Below are 23,497 nucleotides of genomic sequence, written 5' to 3' on the forward strand. Positions count from 1 at the left end.
TGCTGGACTCTGCTGCAGTGGGGGTAAGAGGAAGGAGGGAGGGGGAGGGCACCACCCACGGCACCACCCACGGCAGGAGCCATGATGAACCGTGAGGTGGTATTTGAGGGCTTTGAGGGTAGTCCCTCTGCCCAGACTTCACAGATTTCACTGTTGGTGTCAGAGCATTATCCTAATGGATATCAGAGTGCCCCATGTGACAGGTGACACATAAACCCTTAACATGTAAACCCTTGATGCTTTAGTATTAATCAGTTTATTAGTATTTTTCCAAACCCGCAAAATGTTGACAGTAAGTTTGAAGTACAAGGGTGGGAGGCCAGGAGGTGTGACTTTGGGCAGGTCACCTCCCTTCTAGGATTCTCATCTACACAGGGAGTTGGAGTGTGAGATCTCTAAGGACTGCACTTCCCAGTCTGTTCTCCATCTGCCACTGGAGATGTGAGAAGCAATGCAGGGGTGCTGGCCTTTCCGTGGTGAAGTCTAAGGATCGGGGATATGAGCAAAGCAATGAGCAGAACTCTCCAAAGAAGGGGGGGAAATGCAAAATAAATCAAACCATTACGGGGGGGGGGTGGTCTTGCCATTGTCGGTATGAACAACCATCATTCCCAGAATCTGGCAAGACCTTCATCTGGAATTCTTGGTTACATTGGCTCTTGTAGGTAGGGCCACAAGAATCAGGCTTGGCCATTCTAAAACGTACTGGCAATCAGAGCCTAAGTCTTTGACAAAAAAGTTCCACATCTAGGACTATGTCTAAGACTCTGTGACTAAGAGTTCAAGACTGTAAAATTCCAAGACTTTCTTCACTCTTCTGTGGAAGGTTCATGACTAGGTGCAGCTAGCACTTCCTGATGGGTGGGGACCCCAGGTTTTCCTAAGAACAGAGAAACCAAGCGATGATTCTGTTGGATGGGCTTTATGTCAGGGAGTCTGAGGGCCTTTCAGACCAAGCTCACCAAAGATGAGGCCTGCTGGAAGACTGCGGGGCAGGTAGGCAAAAGGCCTGAGCAGCCAGGTGTAGACCGTTGCTCTGCCCTTAGCGGCTCACCGTGTCGCTTTGCCCTCTGCTCTGGCATGGCTTTTCGGGGAGCGGGACTTGAGACCCACTCCAGTCAATTTATGTAAAGGCCGCTCTATCCTAAGAGTAGAGAGTGTGCTCCCGGCACTCTAAAGACAGGATTGCGCGGATTGCGCATTGGGACTAAGCAGCCGCCAATGATGGGGGCAATTGTCTGTAGCTTGCATCCGTCTTACTTTTTGTGCCTATTTGCACAATTAGGTGCTTCCGACGCCCGTTTCCCAGGGGTCTCTCGCGTCTGGCCCAACACCCCCTGCTCCCCTTCATCAGGTCTTGGTGGCTTAGTGGGAGCGCCAGACTGCCCTCGGTCTCAACTCAACCGCCCCATCCCCACTCATTCCCGATAGAGAATCTAATTGGCTCTGCTCTACACCCAGCCTTCCGCAGGGAAGGCGGGTTTTCAGCATCCAGGTCGGGCCCACCCCGCTGTCGGCGGGGGGCGGGGCGGGGCCTCGGCGGGGCGGGGCGGGGCGGGGCCTCGGCGGGGCGGGGCGGGCGGCCCTTAGAGGGAGAAGGCGCGGCGGCCCCGCGGCACGCTGGCGCCCTCGCCGTCCTGCTCCATGGTCTCGAAGAGCAGCCGCACCAGCGCGGGCCGTCCCTGGGCCACCAAGGCCCGAGCCAGCCCCAGCACCTCGCCCGTGTGGCCGCGCCACACGCGCTGCAGCTCCTGGCGCAGGCGCGCCGCGGGGTACTTGCCCTGGGCGCGGCGCAGCCACTTGTCCACCTCGCGGCCCAGCTCGGCGTCGCTCAGCTGCGCCTGGCTCCACTGCGCCAGCAGCGCCTGCAGCAGGCAGCCGAAGCCCTCGGTGTGGCAGGAGCCCGCGTCGTCCAGCTCCACGGCGCGCTTGAAGCAGGCCGCCGCGTTGGCGTCCTCGCCCTTGATGCGCAGGCACTTGCCGCGCAGCAGCTGCAGCTCGGGCAGCGTGGCGCCCAGCTCCGACTCGCTGGCCTTGGCCAGGAAGACCAGCGCTTGGTTCAGCGCCGCCTCGTCCACCGCCAGCAGCTCCTGCACGGCGTCCACGCCCATGTAGTAGTAGACCTGGGTGGGGCGGGGCGGCGCGGGGGATGAGCCTTTCTCGCGCGGTCCACGCCCGCCCGCACTCGCTCTCGCAAGACTCCATTCCTGGGATCCCACCCTACCTCGAATTTTGGGCCCGCCCCGGGGAAAGGAGGAGACATAGTGGTTCCAGGGCCAGTCGCACCACCTTAGGCCATATAGTCTTGAGCGAGGCACTCTTTGGGCCTCAGTTTTCTCGTCTGTAAAATTACGATAGTGTCGCCTCTTGGTAATAATTCCTTGTGCCCAGAAGGCACCTCTGGGTAAAGAGTACTGGCCCGCACCTCCCGAATGCTTTAGAAAGAGCATGGCCCCGTTCTAAATGCTGCACGTGCATTTTCTCATATAATCCTCACCATGGCTATCGGAGGCAGGGGCATGGCTGTATTTCTCCCTGCCAGGGCTGCCTTGGCAGACAGCAAATAGGTTCTTAGTCAGCCGTTGTCTCCTCAAGCCAAGAGGCTGCCTTACCTGGCCGATGTCCAGGTAGGTCTTGAGGCTTGGACACACCTTGACCACTTCCTCCAGGTCGGCCTTGGCACAAGCCAGGTGGTTCCTGTCAGGCATGCCCCCGAGCCCCATCTTGGCTCGCTCCAGGTCATGCAGGTAGGCTCTGAGGTGGATCTGCCATAGAGAGTCAGCTCGGATGATGCTCCAAGCAAGGGCCTCTCCCCTCCTTTCTACCCTCAATGATGCCAGTCTTTTTTGTAGCCGCTACTCAGGGAAGTTCTATGGTGCAGTAGGAGGCCCCTGAGACTGTGACCCCAGAGTCCTAGGTCCTAGTTCTGTGCCAGCTGTGCAAATGACACCCATTCTGGACCTTAGTTTCACTGTCTGTTACAATGAGGGGGTTGGATGAAGTTAAGAGCCTCTCATTCACTCAACAAATATGTGTTGAGTGGCCGCCATATGCCAGGCCCAGTGCTAAGTACCGGGAATGCAGTGGTGATGAGCTGTTATGAAAGAATAAATAGGGTGCTGAACTAGAGGGGTCTGGGGGAGGGGGCTATTTTAGATAGGATGGCAGTACCGATTTTGTGAGAGTCCACGTGAACAACTTGGAAGGAATGGCTGGTGGCCCCAACTTACAAGCATCAAATTACAAATGATTCCAGACTCTTGCCTTTATCCCCATTGCTCCTTTCCCTCCATATGTGGAGCATTAAAAAAACTAGATGTTCAGAAGGGGGAGGCATGAGAAGGAAGAAGTAGGAACAAGGGGTCATTGTTGCTGAAGATATTAATGCTTTATAGCCAACCGAGAGCATCATAAGGTGGGGGAGGAGGGAGCTCTGGCTTTGGAGCCAGTTGGGCTTGGCTGAATTCCAGCACCCCTCCCCCATTTGCATGTGAACTGGGGAGGGTGTTGTTCAACCTCTGTGAGCCTTATTTTTCACATCTGAAAAATTAGAACACTGATCTCTTTCTTGAAGAGTTCCCTTGACGATTGAGAGAACATATTCTAGCCAAGATCTAGCATATGGTAGGTGCTCAGTTCATTCATTCATTCATTCATTCATTCAAAAAATATTCATCAAGAGCCTGTTATGTGCCAAGTACTGTTCCAGGCACCCAGGATAGAGTAGAGAGCAAAACAACAAAATCCCCTGCCCCTAGGGAGCATATATTTTAGGGTGGGAGAAAGAAAGACAATATACATGATAAATAAATAGCATGTTGGGGAGTGATAAGTGCTAAGAAGAAAAAAGTAAGCCAAAAAAAGAGGACATAAAATGTTGGTGAGAGGTTGACATTTTCAATAAGATGGGGCTAGAAGCTTCCTTTTTATCAAGACCTCAGGAAGCAAGGATGGAGGCCAATCAGAAGAGCATTCTAGGCAGAGCTCATTATCCATTCCTTGCAGTTTGGGGAATGGAGTTTTAGAGGAGTGTGGCTTGTCCCCGGTCCCAGAGTGCTAGGTGGAGAGGCCGGATTTCCACCCAAATCAGTCAGCATGTATTGAGTGCTAACCAAGTAGAGGCTGGAGGTCATCGACCAGGTTATTGTAGAGGGGTGCCTGCAGTGGGTAGGAGTCACCTTCATTCTTTCACTCAGCAACCTTATGGAACACAAACCTGGGGTCTTGATGACTTGTAAGCTCTTTTCCACCATGAAGGCTCTATGACGTTTGGGCTCTGGCAACGCGATCTTGACCCTTGGCCCTTGTTCTGATTCCTGGTGGCAGGATGAGGTGCTGGCCGACTTACCTTGGCTCTTGTGCAGTACGCCTGCCAGTTGAGCTCTGGATCTCGTAGGATATCTAGAGCCATGTTGCAGGTTCCAATGGCCATATCCTGCTTTCCTAGGAAGTGGAAGATTTTGGCCAGGCGATTCAGGATGAGGGGTTGATCCTTGGCTATCTCAATGGCCTAGGGAAGGGAGAAGGGTAAGAGCAAACTATCTGGTTATTTGCCTGACCTGCAGGTCCCCCATCTCTGGATAGAATCATGTCACTGCATTGCTCTTATTCCCTAAGTCCACCTGCCGGTAAGTTTGGTCATAGCATGGAACCTAACGCTTTAGGGTACAACTCACTGGCACTCAACTCCCAAGAACTAGGTTCCCATGCTCCCCACCACGTTCATGTGTCCTGTCCAGTGAATCCCTCCATACCCCTAGCAAACCACTCTTCCTTGGACACATCTAGTGTATGCTCCCCCAATTTCCCAGGGCATTTGGAAGGAGGGCCAGAATCAGCCTTTACCTCTCCCATACTTACACGGCACAGTGTTTCTATCGGGGCCACAGCACTTCCCCTCTATATTGTCACTGACGACTGCCTGCCCTGTGTGTGCGTGTTGCTGCCTCTGGGATAGTGAACTCCTGCTGGGACTGCATCTCTGTGCCCGGGCACAGAGCAGGTTCTCAAGGAGGGGTGAAGTCAGCGTGTTTGTTAAATTGGACACCACTCTTAGAATTCTCACGGACCTGCATTTTATATTCTGTTCTGTTTTAAGATCCCTCTTCAAGGACTTGCTTGTTAATCTACCCACCAGCAGACATTAGGGATGTGCCCCCTTGCAGGGCGCTGTGCTGAATGCACAGGTGAATGAATATCACAGGGTCCCTGCCCTCCAGGAAAGACTTCAAAACCGAGCTAAGTGTGGAAACTACCACATCAACAAAGTGCCCAAGAACAAGGCTTGAACCGCACTTTACAGTTTATGGTGAACAGTTTCAATCACTACTTCCTTTGAGCCTCTCAAAGACCTAGAAGGTAGACAGATGACCTAAGTAACACATGATGAGGCTCAGAGATGGAAGTGACTTGTTTAGGATCACAGGGCCCCAGCTAAGTTCATTTTCTTTCCACTGTGTCACTGGGGGTCAAGAAGGACAGTGAGAACCAGGGCCTGAAAGGGAGACGCCAGAGGGTATATCTGAGAAATGGCAAATAGCTTAGAAAAGACAAGATTGGGCAGCCCAGGGTGGCCCAGCGGTTTAGCGCCACCTTCAGCCCAGGGCGTGATCCTGGAGACCCAGGATTGAGTCCCATGTCGGAAAAAAGAAAAGAAAAGACAAGACAAGATTGGAGGCCCTTGGGTGGCTCAGTGGTTGAACATCTGCCTTTGGTTCAGGTCGTGATCCTGGGGTCCTGGGATTGAGTCCTGCACTGGGCTCTTCCCGCAGGGATTCTGCTTCTCCCTCTGTCTTTCATAAATAAATAAAATCTTAAAAAAAAAAAAGAAAGAAAAGACAAGGCTGGAGAAGTGAGCTTAGAGACTGGGCGTGGGGTGGGTCTGATTCTTAAGCAAAGAGGAACAATGACAAACATCACTTTTGTTTTGAATGAAGGGAGGTGGGAGGGTAGGGCACTTCTTGGGTGGGCCACACGGTGGGGGATGGAACTAGGATGCCCCCCAGAGAAGCAGCGGTTTCCAGGGGAGGAGGCTGGGGTATCCCACTCCATCCCTGGTTTGGAAAGTGGGTGTGGCCAGAGGACATACCTTGCCGAAGCAGTCCAGGGGGTCGGTTCCTGAGTACCCGCAGTCATGGACACCCATCGGGGTGGTGGAGAAGGTGTCCTTCCTCTCCAGAAGTATCCCGAGGTAGCACCAGGCCAGAGCTGGCAGTGGTGGGGAGGATAGTGTGGGAGAAGGATGTCTAGTAAGCAGCGGCGTGGAGAAAGGGAGGGGGCCCACGAGGGAGATGGCCAGCCCCCCACAAGGTGTCAGCACCCAGGAAGACGAAGGGAGGGACTGTGGCATGAGATCACTGAACAAGGTGCAAAGTGCATTAGTTCTGTGAGATGAATCAATGATTATATGGGACAGAGGGTGAGGGAGAGAGAAACAGGATCTCTGAAAAAGGGAGATGATGCTAGAGGTGGGGACAAGGACAGTGGCAGGTGGGGCTAGTGACAGGTAAAGAGGGAGCCAGGCAGAGGCTGCTCCGCACCTGTCCCAGCCGCCCCTACCTTGGTAGTGGGGGTCCGGAGACTTGAGCACTTGCCGGAGGAGGGCCAGCGTGCGGTTGAAGGCGGGCAGCCTCTTCTGCTCCTCGCTGCCCAGCTCTAGGAAGATGCCATCTAGCCTGTGGCCAAGAAGGGGATGTGGGTGGCTGGCACCTCCTCCCAGCTGTCCCTAGGGTGCTGTGAGTACTCCCCAGGGCCAGTGGCAGGGAGGGGATCTTGGGGGAGCCCTTGCCATGGAAATGGCCTCAGCCACCTCTTCCCTGGCTCCCAGGCCATGCCTCACCCACCCCACCCTCCACCACCACCCAGTCCATGGCTCCCCAGACTGACCTGATGAAGAGTGTTGCCATGGTGAAGTACCAGCCCCTTTTCTCCTCCATTGGGATCTAGGAAAGCAGAGAATGGCCCGTGGTGCTGTTATAGAGGCACGTAGGGTATTGTTCATAGATTCCCACACTTGCCCCAAACCCTGATTATGGTCCTGGATCTGCCACTGGTAGCCGAGTGACCTTGGGTGAATCACCTCACTTCTCTGACTACACAGGGTTTGACGAGATAATCTGTGTGAACATCCTAAGGTGCCCATCACAGAGCAAGAGTGGGATGCATTTCTTCCCTCTATCTTGCTTTCCTTACTAAGCTTTCCATCCCTTGGCTCCCCGACCTGTGCTCTGGATCTGCCCCCATTGCAGGGCCCACTAGCCACTGGTTGCCTTCTCTCCCCCCCCCCCCACCCCACTGTCCACTCGCTTCTCCCCTTTGGTGCACCCCTCAGCCTCCTCCTTCCTGAGAAAGCCCTCTCAGGCTTGTTGATGGAGTTCAGCTGCAGCCCAAGACCCCCCTGAATGGTTTTCCCACTGTTATTCTTGCCAACCTTGCCAGGCATTTAGACTGACTTGGGCACCAGATAAAATATTTATGCTGTTATTTATGGGAGTCACTGCTGCTGCCTCGGAAAGGAATTTTAATGAAAACCAATAAAACCCCTAGTGCATATCAGCAGCTCTGTTTCGGGCTCTGGCCCCTCCGTCCGCATTCATCTCCTGGTGTGGATCTCCAGGCTGGATTCTGCACTCCCCCCTCCACCTCCCACCGTGGCCTCCTCAGCACAGGACCCCCATCATCCCTCCACCCCAACTCCCAGCAGCCGGGTGAATGTATTAGGCCCGGCCAGCATTTCTGGGCATCTGTGGTGTGAGGCCCTGTTTTGAGTGCTGCAAGGACATGGCACTGAGTTGGACCTGTAGCCTGGCCCAAATAGGTTCACAGTCTCTCTAGGAAAACAGATCCAGGCATAAATAATAGAGCTTGGCTGGGTGCCTGCCATGTGCTAGGATTCTGACACCCACCCTCTCAACGTCTCAACAACCTATCGGGTTAAGTATCATCTGCCTTTTACAGATGGACCTATTGAGGCTCAGAGAGGTAAAGTGACTTGCCTAAGGTCACAGAGCATATGCGTGTCAGAGCTGGAACTTGAACTCCCTTTGTTAGGCTCCAAAGCCCATGCTCCCCTTACCACACCAGGCTGCCAGTTAAATCAGTATGAGGCAGAGTTTGAACAAGGCCATGAGAGTGATATGGACAGAAGCACTAGGACGGGGAAGCCAGTCCCAGCCAGAAGACTCTGAGAAGGTCTCGCAGAGGACAGGGTGTAAAGGGAATCTTGAACAGCAGTGGTATTTCAGAGGGTGGAGTGGGGGCCGAGGGCATTCCGGATAGAGGGCTCAGTGTGGAGACGTATGGCACACCTGGTGAGCATGGAGCACGGTGGGTGTGAATGGGGCATCGGGGGAGCAAAGGTTGGCAAGTTATGCCCTGGCTGCTCTGGGGAGGCTGTGGATGAGCTTGGAGGGAGAAGGGAGAAAGAGGGTTTGGAGAGTCAGACCCCACTGAGAGGTGTGACTGCCCATCAAGGGTCTGGACCGAGGGCCCAAGCCAGATCACCCAGAGGAGGCCCCATACAGCACATTTCATAGCCGCTATTCACCAAGTACCTTCTGAGTTTGGCCCAGGCTGGGCAATGGGGACAAGAGAGGAAAGGCAGGGCCCACCTTTAGAAGCTCCCAGTCTGGCACGAAAGCCAGATTATATCACAGTTAGAGGGGAACACCGGGGGTTATGGGAGGAAGTATCCTGCTTGACACAGGAGTGCCCACAGAGCCTCTAGAGGAGGACTAGTTGGAGCACGGTTCTCCTTGACAAGTGGGAACCACCCAGGTAGACACCATGAGAGAAGGCATCAGATGGAGCAAAAGCTCAGTGAGAGGTGAGGGAGAGGGGTGTGTTGTAAGGGGCAGGAGGATGAGCCAGTGGGGGCACACAAGGGGGTCCCTGAGCGCAGGTTCAGGAGCCAGAGTCAACGTGCAGGGCCGTGGGGAGCCAGAGAAAGGGGAGTGCCCACATCCAGTGTGTTTTTAGAATTCACACCCCTTGGAGAGCACTCCTGTCACTCAGGTGGGAATATGTGTAAGGGGCTTGAGGTGGGGACAAGGCTGTCCAGAAGGGAGGGCAGCCCTCACCAGGGGTTGAAGAGCATCCCCAAGGGCTCAGTGGGGAACGTTTGCCAAAGCAAAAAGTTAGGATGGGCTGCTGAATAACCTGACCTTCTACCTACACGGCACCTGGGACTCGGATTCATAGGGTAAGTACTGTGGGCCACACTGGCCAAAGACTTGGACGTAATGTCAGTGCGTGATCGTGTGAAGGATGGGATGGAAGCGTAAGTCCCTGGGCTTCCTGGCTGCCTAGAGGTACGATCTCATGACCTCTGGCCCCGTGCCCACTTTGAGGAGGGTCAAGCTGACTCATGGTAGGGAGAAACAGAACCTGCTGCTTCATTCAGGCACCTGACAAGGAGGTGTGACCACAGCAAGAGCAGAGGCTCAGGAGGCCATACGAGGCCATGACCCTGGATGGATGAGTTCCCTCTAGGAGGCTGTGTCTCTATCTGCAAAGAGGGATAATAATATAGAGCTCACAGGCATTGTGAGGGCAGTGCCCAGCCCAGACTATGCACTCCATAAATGTTGACCCCCTTTCTGCTGGCTTGGGTTAGAGTTGAGCAGGGTTAGGGGTATCTAGGAGGCTGCTCTGTCCATGGGACCTACTTCAATTCCCTCTGGGGAAATGTCTCAGGCCCTGGAGTCAGACGGGTCCTGGCTCACAGTGCTCTCTACTGCACCCCCCACACACTGTGCTAGTAGGGCCTCAGATCCCCTGTGGGGTCCCAAGCACTTTCTCCCCTTCACAGACCACCCCCAGGGCAGGAGAGCAGGGTGGTGTCCTCAGGGCTCTACCTGGTTCCTCTTTTTTTTTTTTTTAATTAATTTGCTTTTAATTTAAATTCAATTTGCCAACATACAGTATAACACTTTCCCTGGTTCCTCTTGTTTGGCATTCAAGCCACAAAAAAGTAAGCGAGGTGCTCAAACCAGTTAGTACCTGTCAGAGCAGGCACTTAAATAATCCCAGTGGCCCGAGCATTGTCCTCAGCACTGTTCCCTTGACCACTCTCGGTCTATCTCTGAGGATACTGAGACCACAGAGGTGCAGCAATGGACCCAGTCACACACTAGTTAGTACCGGGCCTTAAAACTGGTCCCTATCCTTGAGCAATTTAAGAACCTGGTGAGGGTTTGCTCTATGTAGGCAGTAGCACCACCTGGTGGCAGTGTGCCTGAATTGCAGGGGCAACTGCTCTCCCGGTTCCCTTCAACAGGAAGGCCAAAACAGATTTTCAGAAAAGTAGCTAGCTGAGTGACATCTCTACGACAAATTCCAAACGCAGGCCCTCCTCAGACCCTGCTGAAGAGTGACATTTGCAGGAAGGCTGATGGGGTTGCAGAATCAGAGTGGAGGTAATGGCCCAAACACAGCTAGTCTGAGGCTTCTCCTGGCCTGGGCTTTCTTTCATTCTCTATCCCTGTGATGAACCTGGTGGCTGCCGTTAACTCCGCTGTGGGATCCTGGCCCGAAAATGGGCTGTCTCTTTAAAAATCCTTCTGGTTGTAACTAAAGCAGCAGCTAAGGCTGTTACCAGGGGCAACCTGGCAAGCCACAGTGCGTTAAATTAAATTAAACAGGCCTCTGCCTCCCTCCTCCCCTCCCTCCCGGAGAAGGGAGGGGCCATTCCACCTCTCTCCTGGAGAATAAAATTGCCACGAAGTCTCTCAAGGCTGCAAGGAGCTCACTTCCAGAGTTGATGGCTCCCAGAGGCCAGGTTTCGGAGGCAGCCTGGGAGGCCCGGGGAGGGCGGCTGCCAGAGGCGGGGTACTCCACGAGGGCCTGCCCAGCATCGGCTGCGGGCACCCCCCCTTCCACCCCACTTTCTCTTGTTCGGGCCTCCTCACAACCCTGGGGTCTGGAAAGGGGGGGGCCAGCCCAGGCTGCTGGCTGCAGGAGTCTCACATTAGTTCGCCACCCCTTGGAAGGTCCATGGGAGGGAGCTGGGTGAGGCCTGACCCTCAAGTAAAATCCTCAGACTCTGGGGCTGAGTAAGGCACAGCCCTCAGGACACTTCCCTGCTCCCTGGAGATCCGTGCTGTTCTTGCCCTCATTTTAGAGAGGGGGAACTGAGGCTCGAAGGGGCAGAGGCTTGCTTACTTAACCTGACATTTCCAGCCAGCTTCCTCTGGCTTTAAAGTTCGTGTCCTTCTCGCACCGTCTAGCTGCATGTGTTTGCACAGCGCCTACCATTTACAGAGTGCACGCACACAAATTCTCTCTGGTCCTCAGACTGTCTTGTGGGTCACCATCACTCTCTTAGCACGGATGGCAAATCAGAGATGGGACCATGTCCTCAAAGTCACATGGCTGGTGTGAAAGCCCAGATGCAAACCTGGAAATGGTGCTTTTGTCGCTATACCAATAATAGCAAATTTTATTGAGCACTTACTATGCGCCAGGCTCATAGTTTCCATGCGTTAAGCCATTCAACCCTGGGGGTTACCTATCAGGTGGTGACTATGATTCTCCCAATTTTACAAAAGAGATGACCATGGTCCAGAGGAGGACAGCTAGAAGGCAGCAGAGCTGGGGCCCAGAAGCCCAGCCCAGTGCCCCTGTACCTAGTGACTCTAGACTAGTGGTTCTCAATGTGTGGTCCCCAACCAGCAGCAGCAGCAGCAGCAGCATCACCTGGCAGTTTGCTAGACATGCTAGTTCCTGACTCACTGATCAGGATCTCTGCAGCAGGAGGCTGGGGAGAACCTGGGGTTTAGCAGACCCTCTGATGCACTAGATCCTCACTGCACCACACTGTGGGGAGCTGAGTGACAATGGACTGGTTGGTGGATCTCTTTTTGAAATGAACCAAAGGATCAGAATCATGGCCCTCAGCAAAGCCTGAACAGCCAAGTTCCTAGAGCTGCATGGGTGAGGGACAAAGGCAGGTGCTCCGGCAGAACCGACAAAGAATAGGGTCAGGATAAGCCATTACAGGGCAGGGTTGTGATAACCAGGTGGGCATAAGGGTGGATCCTGACTCTTCCACTTACTTCAAAAAGTGGTGCTGGAGAAGGAGATATTGGGGGGCTTGGCTATTTTAAAGGAACTTTGCCAATGATGATTTTATACTCTCCATTTCTGATTCCCTTCTCGAGAGCAGGCTAGGTCTCCTTCAGGAGAGGTGGGATGAACATTTTGGAGCACCGACTCTCCACTGGGTGCCTCAGTGCATCTGTGGATCCTCTCCTCATAGCTGCCTGAGAAGCTGTAACGTGTCCTCCCCCTTTGCTGGGTGAGGAAGCAGAGCCTAATAAAAAAAAAAAAAAGCCACCGCCCAGCCCCACAGTCCCGGAGTGGAAGTGCCATTATTCAAGTTTACATCTGCTTCCCTCCAAGGCCCCTGTTCTTTCCACCTCATCACACTGACCCTGCAAAGGCTGATGCTGCAGAAATAAAAGTCACAAGGTGCTAAGCCTCAGGAATCTGTTCTTCCTGCACAACAGGAATGTCCTCTGTGATGACTCGGAGCAGCCTCCCTGCTCTGCACAGGGAGCCCTGCTCCACCCCACCTGTGGGTCATGCACCAGAAAGGCAAAGGGCAGAGGTTTTCCCTCCTCCGATCTAGCTCCTGACACAGGGGGTTGGGGACAAACAGAGGGATGGCACTGGCGTCCTATTCATGTTTCTCCTCGCCAAGGGATCCTGGAAAGGCCCTTGGCCCAGCCTGGGCATCAGCATCTGCATCCATGAACGGGATGATGCCACTTGGCCCATCTGTGTTGTGGGCATGTTGATGAGGGTGGTCAGTGTGACTGGTGGAGGGGACTTGAGGGAGGCGTGCTATGCCACGGAAATCAGTTACCTGTGCCTCCCTGTCCTGGCTTCCCTGGATGGTCTTCATGGAATTTAAGATTTGAGCAGATTGACTGCAGCTTCCCACTGTCACCCCCCTTCTGGTCCTAGGTCTGTCATGTCATGGAAGTGGGTCATCTTTGGCTTGCACTGGTTCCTGAGACTTACAGGACTGTGTTGAGCCACTTCTCTATCCCACTGTCCTTAGAGAGAAGGGACCATGTCTAGTCCTGAGTCCAAAGCCAGCCCTAGCAGCAGTAGAGACTGGGTGGCTCTGAAGAACTCTCTTGCCTTCTGTAGTAATAACGGTGTTGCCCGAATGTTCTCAGCTCCTCCCATGGTCTGTGCTGTGTGTGCAGGAAGGGCAGGAGGAGGCAGGGAGGAGGGGGAGGGCTCACTGGGAAGGGGAAACCTAGGGCTCCCTTGGGTCTGGGTCCTGGCAGCCCCATCAGGGGATGACGATGGGAAGCCCGTGACCATCAATATCGCTGGGGTTGGGCCTTCTGTCTGTGAGCACAGTAACACCTTCCACAACCCTGTCAGGCAGGCACCACTGTCCCCATTTCACAGACATGGTCACTCCGAAAGCCTAAGCAGCCAGCCCAGGGCACCCAGGACATGGCCAGCAGAGCAGGGGTCCTTGCAGGCTGCAGACTCCCACGCGGCCCCTCTGACCACAGTCACACCAGGGGACAGAGGGCTGTGCGTGTGTGCACACGAGGGCACCCTAGGGTTACTGACCAGTTGTGCCCTCTTGGCCCTCCTACCGGGTCCCCACCCCACTGGGTGTGGTGGCTGTTGGAATGTCCACACCTTGGTTTGTGAGGCCTATAAGCACTGCCTCTCTCCATGCCTGCCCTAGCTAGGGGTGCGATCTAGGTGTCAGTGGTGCACTGAGTCACTTTGGGCCAGCCACGGCCCTCCCTGAACCTGTCATGTCCTCAGCGTGATGGGGAATCACAGTTCTCAACTGGCAGTGTGTGAAGTCTGAACAAAAATCAAATGCACCAATGAATGTAGAATCCTGAACTCCGGGCTGGGCACCGGTGTGCTGGTGACTCTTATTATTACCCTGGGCCGTGAGCAGGGGTGAGGGACCTGTGTGAGTGCACACATGTGTGTGGTAAGCCACCAGTATTTGGGTAAAGGGGAAGAAAATCAAATAACTGAGCTGGCTTGGGACAGAGGTTTTTTTTTTTTTATTTTTTAGAGAAATATAGATTCAAGTTACCTTATTTAAAAACAAAAAACAAAAAAACAAAAAACAAAAAACAGGGGGCAGCCCGGGTGGCTCAGCAGTTTAGCGCCACCTTCAGACCAGGGCGCGATCCTGGAGACCCGGGATCAAGTCCCACGTCGGGTTCCCTGCAATGGAGCCTGCTTCTCCCTCTGCCTGTGCCTCTGCCTTTCTCTCTCTCTGTGTCTCTCATGAATAAATAAATAAAATCTTTAACAAAAATAGAGATTTTAAGACTTTAAGTCCAGTGATCCAATTAAATGAAATTTTTTATAAAAGGAAGGTTTATTGAGTGATTCTACAGAACTCCCAAAGAGGGAGGGGACCCAAGAGGGTTGCCCTCAATTAAATGAAATTTAACAACAGTTACAAACACCTCTTAGATGTCCCGCCCTATGCTGAACATTGAGTGGTGGAGGGCTGCAGAGAGGCCTGGGCGCGGGCCCGTGGACACCGATCCATGGAACGGGCAGAAATCACCTGGAGAGAAGCCAGAGGCTGGGGATGGCTCCAAGAATAAAGCTAAGAGCTGTGCAGGGGCAGAGGGTGGGCAGGGAGAAGACTGGGGCCTGACAAAACGGGCACCTTGCCTGCAGCCTTTTGTAGTCTCTCACTAGGGTCTCAGGGCCACCCAGTGAGGTGGGTGTTAGAGTCCCATTTTGCAGATGAGGAAACAGAGGCTCAGGGAGGTAGTGCCTTACCTGTACTAACTGTGATGGAGACAGAATTTTCACCCAGTCTGTCTACCTCCAAAGCTCCCCCCCAATACCCCCTCCACTTTGAGGTTTGTCACTGAGAATCCACCTATGACTCTGTGCACATGCCCGGGAGAAGGGGGTGCTGGCAGGAGGGTAGAAATGCCAGATAAGAGCCTTCTACCTCCTTATATTTGTGTGACTTAAGGAAAAACAGGAGAGAGCGAAGAGCTGGGAATGGAAGTCACGCACACTCACCCTCTCACGCACACACACGTGGCTTACTTTTGGATTATGGGCTGAGTTATCAACTTCATAAGGTTTTCTCTTGTAATTTCAGTCAGCAGATGAACATTGGTTCTTCGGCCACTCTTTATCTTTTGAGCTCCAGAGGCTCCTCCCCACCTGAGACAGTCCCAGCCCCATTAGGATAGAAAAATCTCTGGCAGCTCAGCACAGGGTGGGGCTGACAGTGGGCTGCCCACCCCCAGCTGTGCCCCTTGGGGCCAGGCCTGCTCAGCAGGGGTCCCACACCCGCTGCTCCCCATGTGCCACCTCCTCCTTCTCTGGCCCAGACTCTGACTTCATCTCTGCCCCCTTGCTGCCCCTTCCCCAGCACAGCAACCCACCCCCTCTCCCCAGACACTTCCTCTGCCCTAGATTTCCAGGAGGTGGCCCATGCACAGTGTCCCTCACCACCCACCCGCCATCTGCACTTACTCCACCCCCACTTCTCTGACCTCCCCAGAAAGAGCAAAGACTTTGGAGTCAGACAGAGTGGGCTGGATCCAACTGCCACTTACTAGCTCTGTGACCTTGGGCAGGATATTGAGCCTGGCTCTGCCTCAGTTCCTGCATGTGTAAAATGGGGTCAGAGGGGACAAAGATCACATCTGGAAGGCACTCTTGGAAGATATTCTTAAGTATCATCGTCTGAGGTTGTTGCGTGTTGTGTGAAGGAAGATTTCAAGGCAGAGGTGACATCTGAGCTGGGTTTTGAAGGATGGAGTCTACTTTCTAGGCAGAGAGAACAGCAGCTGCCCAGGGAGGTATGAAGGATCACAACACACTGGGAGGAGTAGAAGTGGTTTACGGTTGCTGGGAAGGAAGACGCAACTAACTCAGAGGGCGGGCAGCAGATTTCAGAGGCCGTGTCAGCAGTTCTTGGGGCACCCTGGGCTCTTTTGTGTGAAGCTTTTGGCTGCCCTCTTTCTAAGCTACTCTGCTGTCACTAAAGCCTGCAGTCTCTGCAGGCCCCCCCTGCAGGCCCTTTGCACACACCACGCCCCTGCTGGGAGTGTCCTCACCTCATTCCTGCCAGTACACTCCTGCTTCTTCCAGAACCCTCTGCCACTCCCTTGTGCTGAAAGGAAGTGTTCCTTCTCTGAATCTCAGTCATCACCATTCTATCTCCCAGGACGTGGTGCTGATGGCCCCCCGAAGAACACTTCTATTGCCATCCAAACACTCTGGGGGCCTGTTTTTGGTTCAGAAAGTAAAGCACTCAGACATGACTGTCGCATGGCACAGGCCACTAAACGAATGCCCATGACCTAAGCAGTCGTAGGCACATCTGATTGGTTCCCCCTGGTTTCCTCTCCCAGAGGAGGGGTTCAGGTAAGGGTAAATAAAGGAACAATTTGCTCCTCCCTGTGTCCACAAGCTTCTTAAAGATGGGGCCTGGCACACAGTAGGTGTTCAATAAATGTTAAGATGCTGAACATCTGCCTCTCAGACGTGCCCAGAATGTGCCAGTTAATGGGCGCTTTCACCCTATGATTTGATTGGATAATTACAGTAAACCTGAGGCAGAGATCACTATTGCTAACGTTCATGAAGCCAACACTAAGACCAGGAACAAAAGTGACTGTCCAAAGCCACACAGCAAAATGATAAGAGAGCTATGTGCTTGAACCCAAGCCTCCTGCTCTAACTATAATGAAATCATCATTATTTCCCTGATGCGGCCATTGCTTGAGCATCTACTCCCTCTGTGCCCGTGCTTTATAGGCACAATCACTTCCAATTCTCAGATGACAAAATGGGAGCTCCAAATCCCCAACTTTCTCCTGTGACAGGGGTGCTGACCACAGCCAAGGACACAGCACAGAGCCTGAGGTCTGGCCATTGCCCACCCGAACTGAAGCAGTCAGTTCCCAACTGGAAGCCCTGGGCAGCACCCTGCTTGACACCCCGTCCCCTGGGAAGTCACTCACCGGAGGAGGAATGTGCGTGTGGCCCCCACCACAGCCAGGCTGACCAGCAGGGAGAGAGATGTTAGACTCTCTTTGATCCCTATGCCCAAACCTCTGCCTCTGCGCTCACCCCCTCCAGGAAGCCGTCCCCCAGTGACCCCCTTCCTGAGAGCAGGAAGGGACCTTATAGACCACCCAGTTCCCCCTCTCTGCACCCATTTCACAGAGAGGGAAACCACAGTCCAGAAGGGAGAGCCAAGGAGGCTTCCTGGCTCCTAGCTCAGGGCCCTTCAAGGACCACACTCAATACACACTACACTGGCCATGCCTCCCCCTGAGGGTAGCTGGCATTCAGGGCCTCAGGCTCAGGCTTTAGAACAGAAAACCGGGGTCCCTGTGAGCCCCACGTGATGGCCACAGCTACACCCCACATGGGGCAGAGGAGGCTCTCCCAGCCCAGGAGAGGCAGGGGTTGTGGCCGATCTTGTGGCTCTGTGCACACTCTTTTCCGGGTGCCTTCCAAATATCAGCTCTTCGTTATGGCATCCACCAAATGAGGTTGGCCTTGTCTCGCAGCTGAGGTAGCCAAGGACATACGTATTGTAATGATCCCCATTTTGCAGGGAGGGAAGTGGAAGCTCCGTGATGCTGGGGATGGGGCTGGAGGTAACAGAGCGTGGGGGAGTTGGGATTTGGATCTGGACTGTGAGACCCAGAGTCTCTCTCGTCTTAACCTCTACCCTGCAGTGCTCTCTTTAACTCAAATCTGTGCCCTCCACCCCACATTCCCTGCAGTCTGGACTCTACATTTTCTCTCTGAAGCTGGAGAAGGCTTTGGGAGGAAAAGGCTCCAAGGGTGGTGGGCAGGGGTTTTGTGAATGGAGCCCTGTGTGAAGGCTTGTTGTGATTTAAATATCACAAATCTCAGCCATTATAAAGCATCATTGTTATCAGCTAAACTCTGCCTTCACAGAAAAGTCATGGTACTTCTCTGAACTGTGGTTTCCTTTCCTGTAGTAGGAGGATAATACCCTCTACATCATTCATCTGCTATGCAATGCAGGTAACCTTTGGGATGGCTCCCAGTGATCCCCATCTCCTGGTATTCACGTCCTTACGGAGTCCCATCCCTCTGAGTGTGAGCTAGACCTAGTGACTTGTTTCTAGTGAACACAATGTAGCAAAAATGACAGGATGCCCATGTGGTGAGGACCTGAGGAGGGGGGGTTCTGGCCAATAGCCAGTGAGGAAACGAATCCTACCTACAGCCACATGAGCTTGGAAGCAGATCCTCCCCGAGCTGAGCAAACCTTCAGATGAGAACACAGCCCAGAGGCACCCAGCTAAGCCATGCCTGGATTCTTGATCCACAAAAACTAGGAGGTAATAAATGCTTCTTGCTTTAAACTGCTAAATTTTGGAGGTTGTCTGTTCTGAGCTATAGGTAACTAATATACCTGGTGTTTTTCTACTTAGTGCCAGGCCCTATTCTGCCCACACAAGCATTCAAGATACATTTATTGAGTGCCACTGTGTGCCAGGCACTGTGTCTGGTATAGGGTTTGCAGTGATAAACCAGACAGGTGTTATCCCCACTCTCAAAGACCTCAAGGCTGAATTAAGGAGACAGATTTATGAACAGACAGTGTGAGCAGTGCTGTGGGGAGCCCAGGGCAGGCACCTGACCCAGCCTGCAGAAGTCAGGGGAGGCTTCCTAGAGGAGGGGATGCCTGAGACAAACCCAAGACTGGGGAGAACCTTCCAGTCAAAGGTGGAGCAGAAGGGTATCATAGAAAGAGGCCAAGAGAGTGGCAAGGGGAGGTGTAAGGAGACTTGGCTCACTGGGGGGGGGTGGCACAGGGAAGCAGGTTATGGCAAAAGCATGGCTGGAAGGGGGAACACGGCAGAGGAAGAGCACGGAGGGTCTCAGGTGCCCACCGGAGAGCTCTGGACTTATATGCTAGGCAGTGGGGAGTTACCAGGTGTGTCAGCAGCTCAGAGATGTGGCCAGTAAGACTGAGAAACATGATGCTGGCAGCAGAGTGGAGGATGAGGCAAAAGGGTCAATCAGGAGGGCGGGAACCCAGGTGGCATGCTGGCAACTACACTAAGGCAGGAAATGATGGAGGTTGGGCTGGCGGAAGGAGAGTGTGGAGGAGTGGCTGGATCTGCGAGATAAGGGCAGGCGGAATGGACAGGGATTTGGGGTCCAAGTCTATGGGGAAGGCGAGGTGAGGGGGAGAGAGGTCAGAAGGCTGCCCAAGTTGGGTTGTGGAATTGGTTGTGCCATTTACTTAGGGGGAAGTGCAGGGGCGCATGGACAGGTACTTGCTGGGAGGGGCAAGAGGAGAAGGATGAGTGGGCGAGGCTGGTGTTGCAGCCTTGCCAGAAAAGAAACCTAGGCAGACCGTCCGCTAGGAAGCGCAGCAGAGAAAAGCTACAGGCCTGCCGGATCCTGGAGAGGAGAGGCGCACGAGAAGGGGATCCCGGAAGCGGAGGGGCCAGGGTTTGGGGAGAGTCTCGGGTGCGGGGATGCCCCTGCAGACACTGGGGCCACGACCCTGGCCCTCCCGACCCGGGGAGGGGTCACCCACCTGCTGCCCGTAGCCCAGGGCTTTGTCGTAGAGCGCGATGCCCGCGGCCAGCACCCGTGCCCGCTCCTCCAGGCTGGTGCAGCCCACGTCGAGGCCGTGCGCGTAGCCCTGCTCCGCCAGGCAGCGCGCGGCGCGGAGCTGGGGGTCCCCCGCCGCCCCGGACTCGGCCGCCAGCCCCATGAGCGCCGCCAGCCGCCCGGCGCACGCCTCCTCCTCTTCGTCTCGGCCCAGCCGCCCCGACACGTGCGCCAGGTTGGCCCAGGCGTTGAGGTTGCCCGGGTCCTCGTGGGCCACCTCGAGGAAGCGCTCGCGGGCCTCGTCCAGCTCCTCCAGGTGGAAGGCGAGGGCGCCGAGCAGGTGGCGCACGGCGGGGCGCTGCGGGGCGGCCGCCAGCTCGAGCTCCTGTCGCAGGCCGTCCTGCTGCAGCTTCAGGTCCCGGGCGTGGAGCGAGGCCGGTGAGCGCGGCTCGAAGTTGAGCTGCATCTCCAGGTGGAAGTGGCCCGGCAGGTAGTCCAGCTCGTCGATGAGGGCTTCCAGGTCCTCAGCCGCGGCCTCCGGCTCCCCCATGGCAGCCCCGCTGCTCCCCGGGCCTCGCCCCTGCCCCGGAGCGAGCCGCGCGGAGGGCGAGGAGGCAGCGCGCGCCACGGCCCGGGGTCCAGCCGCCTCCGGGTCCCGGGGCGCCTCCCTCTGCTGGGAGGGTCTGAGCGGAGGCTCGGTGGGTGTGTCGGCTTTCGCTGCTCGGCGGCTCCTAGACGCCCGCATTGCACAACCAGGTGTGCCGGAAAAACAGGTGCCTGGCCAAATGCAGGGCGCGCACACCACGGTGCGTGGCGCGAGGCCTGTTTCTACTCTCTCTGCTCAGCAGATCAGGGAAGCAGGCTCAGGGGAGAGGACTTGCCCAGGTCACAGAATGGAGCTGTGCCCAGGCAGCCTGGAGCCCAGCTGGCTGAACCCCAGCCCCTTTCTCCGTGGGCGCTTTCTCCCCGCTCCCTGTGTGAGCTCGCTGACCAGCAGGGGCAGGACTGGCCCTTCCAGCTGCCCGCGGAAGCTGCCCTCACTCCTGCCGCTGTCCCCGTCCTCTCCGAAGTGCCTATGTTCTCCTTCCTCTGAAGAGAGCCTGCCACTTGTCTCTGCTCCTCCTTAGGCCCCGACTTATCAGGCTTCCCCACTTAGGACCCTCGGCCTCCTCTCTGTCCTGCAGTGGAGAGACTATGGGGCTCCATGTACTAGTTCTAATCCTGGCTCTCCATCCCTAATCATCTGTGACCTTCATAATTATGAATCACTCTGTATTTTTCTCATCTGTGACATGAGGGTCACATTCTCTCCCCCAAAGGTAGGGTAGATATCCACGGTGAACCTGGTGAACGTCACTCTGGATAACTATCAGCTCCCACTCTTCCCCTTGATTCCCACTGTATCCTGTACCCCACCTGTAGCCCAGGTTTCTTGCTCTTGCCAGTCTCCCCCCCACCCCCCGCCCCGGGACTGGCACTGGTTGCCCACCATCTAGAAGGCTGGGCTATGCTCCCTGCTGCAAGGCTGCTGGTCCTCCAGTGCTTGGGCTTTGGAGCAAGTCTGGGCTTCAGAGGCCCTCCACCCCTCATTCCACCTGGGCAGGGCTCCTGAGACCCTATTCCTTCATATTCTTGACAAATAGACCAGTGTTTTCAAAAGGGGAAATAGAGACAATTAGTAAACTTGGGGAAAAAATGACTTGAGCAATAATAAGGTAAATTAAAACATCATTCTGGTGTTACCTTTCACCAGTAATTTTAAAATATAATATTTAATAATTTTTAATAAAAGATCATTGCTATCAATTGCTGGTGATCACAAGATGACACTTGGGATCCAACCTTTTTCGGGGTATCAGGGATAGATTTCCAGAGTGATTGGCTCCCCCTCCCTTTTATTGTGGCAACATGTAGTTAACTTAAAACTGACCATTTGAACCATTTTAAAGTGTACAGTCAATAGCATTAAGAATATTCCCATTGTTGGGTTGTCTGGGTGCCTCAGTTGGTTAAGCATCTGCCTTCAGCATAGGCCAAGATCCTGGAGTTCTGGGATTGAACCCTGCGTTGTGGAGCAGGGAGCCTGCTTCTCCCTCTCTCTCTGCCCCTCCTCCCTGCTTGTGTTTTCTCTCTCTCAAATACACAGATTTTTTTTTTTAAAGAATATTCCCATTGTTGTGCAGCCATCACCACCATCCATCTCTAGAACTATTTAATCTCCCCAAACTGAAACTCTGTACCCATTAAACAGAGTCACTGGTAGCCACCATTCCACTTTCTATCTCTCTGAATTTGAAGACTTTAATTACTTCCTATAAATAGAATAATACAATTTTTGTCCTTTTGTGTCTGGCTTATTTCACTTAGCCTGGTGTCTGAAAGGTTCAGCCATGTTGTAGCCTGTGTCAGAACTTCCTTCCTTTTTTTTTTTTTTAAGATTTTATTTATTTATTTATGAGACACACACACACACACACACACACACACAGAGGCAGAGACACAGGCAGAGGGAGAAGCAGGTTCCCTGCAGGGAGCCCGATGTGGGTCTCCAGGATCACACCTTGGGCCGAAGTTGGCGCTAAACCGCTGAGCCACTGGGGCTGCCCAACTTCCTTCCTTTTTAAGGGGGAGTAATATTTCATCAAATGTATGTATACACCACATTGTGTTGATCCATTCACCCATCAGTGGATGCTTGGGTTGTTTGCATCTTGGCTATAGGGAACAATACTGCTATGGACAAGGGTATACAAATATCTTTTTGAGTCCCTATTTTCAGTTCTTTTGTCTATACACCCAGAAAGTGGAATGGCTTGGTCAGATCAATTCTATGTTTGATCTGACCAGAGCAGATTTTTTGACCAATTTTTTTGAGAAACTGTTATACTGTTTCCCATAAGAGCTACATCATTTTACATGCCCGCCAACAATGCACAAAGGTTCCAAAGTCTCTACATCTTTGCCAATGCTTGTTATTTTCTGTTTTGTTTTGTGTTTTTTTTTAAAGATTTTATTTATTCATGAGAGATACACACACACAGAGGCAGAGACATAGGCAGAGGGAGAAGCAGACTCCCTGCAGGGGAGCCTGATGCGGACCTTGATCCCAGGACCCTGGGATCATGACCTGAGCCAAAGGCAGAAGCACAACCACTGAGCCACCCAGGTGCCCTGTTTTTGTGTTTTATAATGGCCATCCTAATGGATGGGTTTTGATCTAACTCTGAGAAGATGAGTAGGAATTGGATGGGAAGTGTAGGTCGCAGGTGCATTTCAGTGGCAGGAAGGGCATAGGGAAAGGCCAGAGGATTGCAGTGCAGGGTATGCCTCAGAGCAGGACAGCCCCGTGTGGCTGACATGTACAGAGTGTGGGCCAGACATGGAAGGGCTGAGGACTGAAGGCAGCGAGGGCAGCACCATCACGGAGGCCTGAATCCTGAGAATCTTGACTTGACTCTGCTGACATAGCAGATGGCTCCAGATTCTGGATGGTTAGACCCTCTTGCAGCCAGAGAGTTCCCAAACCTAATCATGAATCCCATATCCACTGTGTGACCCTACACCTTGCTAGATGTGACCAGGGGAAGTTACTCTCCCTCTCTGAGCCTCGGTTTCTTCTTCTGTGTAATGGGATGGGAGGGGGTTTCAAGAGAGAATGAGTTGGTTGCTAGGGCTGGTGAGTTGCTACGATGGGGAGGCTTTGGGCTGACGTGAGTGGGCAGGCTGCCTTGCTGCAGAGCTGACTCACGCAGGCCTGTACCTGCTCTGGCCTGTCTGGCAGCCAGATTCCCAGCCCAACAGACCTTGGCCTATATTCTACGGTCACTCCTCCAGGAGTCCTGGAGCCAAGGGGCTCAGGCCGAGAGAGAAGCAATGCAGCCACAAGCAGCTTCTGGGCCACACT

The 23,497-nt window shown here is 53.9% G+C and overlaps 1 protein-coding gene across 1 annotated transcript; it reads right to left on the reverse strand.

The window, feature by feature from the left end:
* Nucleotides 1-1,575: 1,575 nt before the first annotated feature.
* TTC22 (tetratricopeptide repeat domain 22) lies at nucleotides 1,576-20,265 on the reverse strand. The gene is made up of 7 exons (XM_077891892.1): nucleotides 19,577-20,265; nucleotides 6,886-6,941; nucleotides 6,559-6,674; nucleotides 6,089-6,207; nucleotides 4,349-4,510; nucleotides 2,613-2,765; nucleotides 1,576-2,123 (listed from the first exon to the last, which is right to left on the reverse strand). The coding sequence occupies exons 1-7, from the start codon at nucleotides 20,141-20,143 to the stop codon at nucleotides 1,587-1,589; spliced, it is 1,710 nt and encodes a 569-aa protein (XP_077748018.1). The 5' UTR covers nucleotides 20,144-20,265; the 3' UTR covers nucleotides 1,576-1,586.
* Nucleotides 20,266-23,497: the final 3,232 nt, after the last annotated feature.

This window comes from Canis aureus, chromosome 3 (assembly GCF_053574225.1).
Source record: "Canis aureus isolate CA01 chromosome 3, VMU_Caureus_v.1.0, whole genome shotgun sequence".
Lineage (NCBI taxonomy): Eukaryota > Metazoa > Chordata > Mammalia > Carnivora > Canidae > Canis > Canis aureus.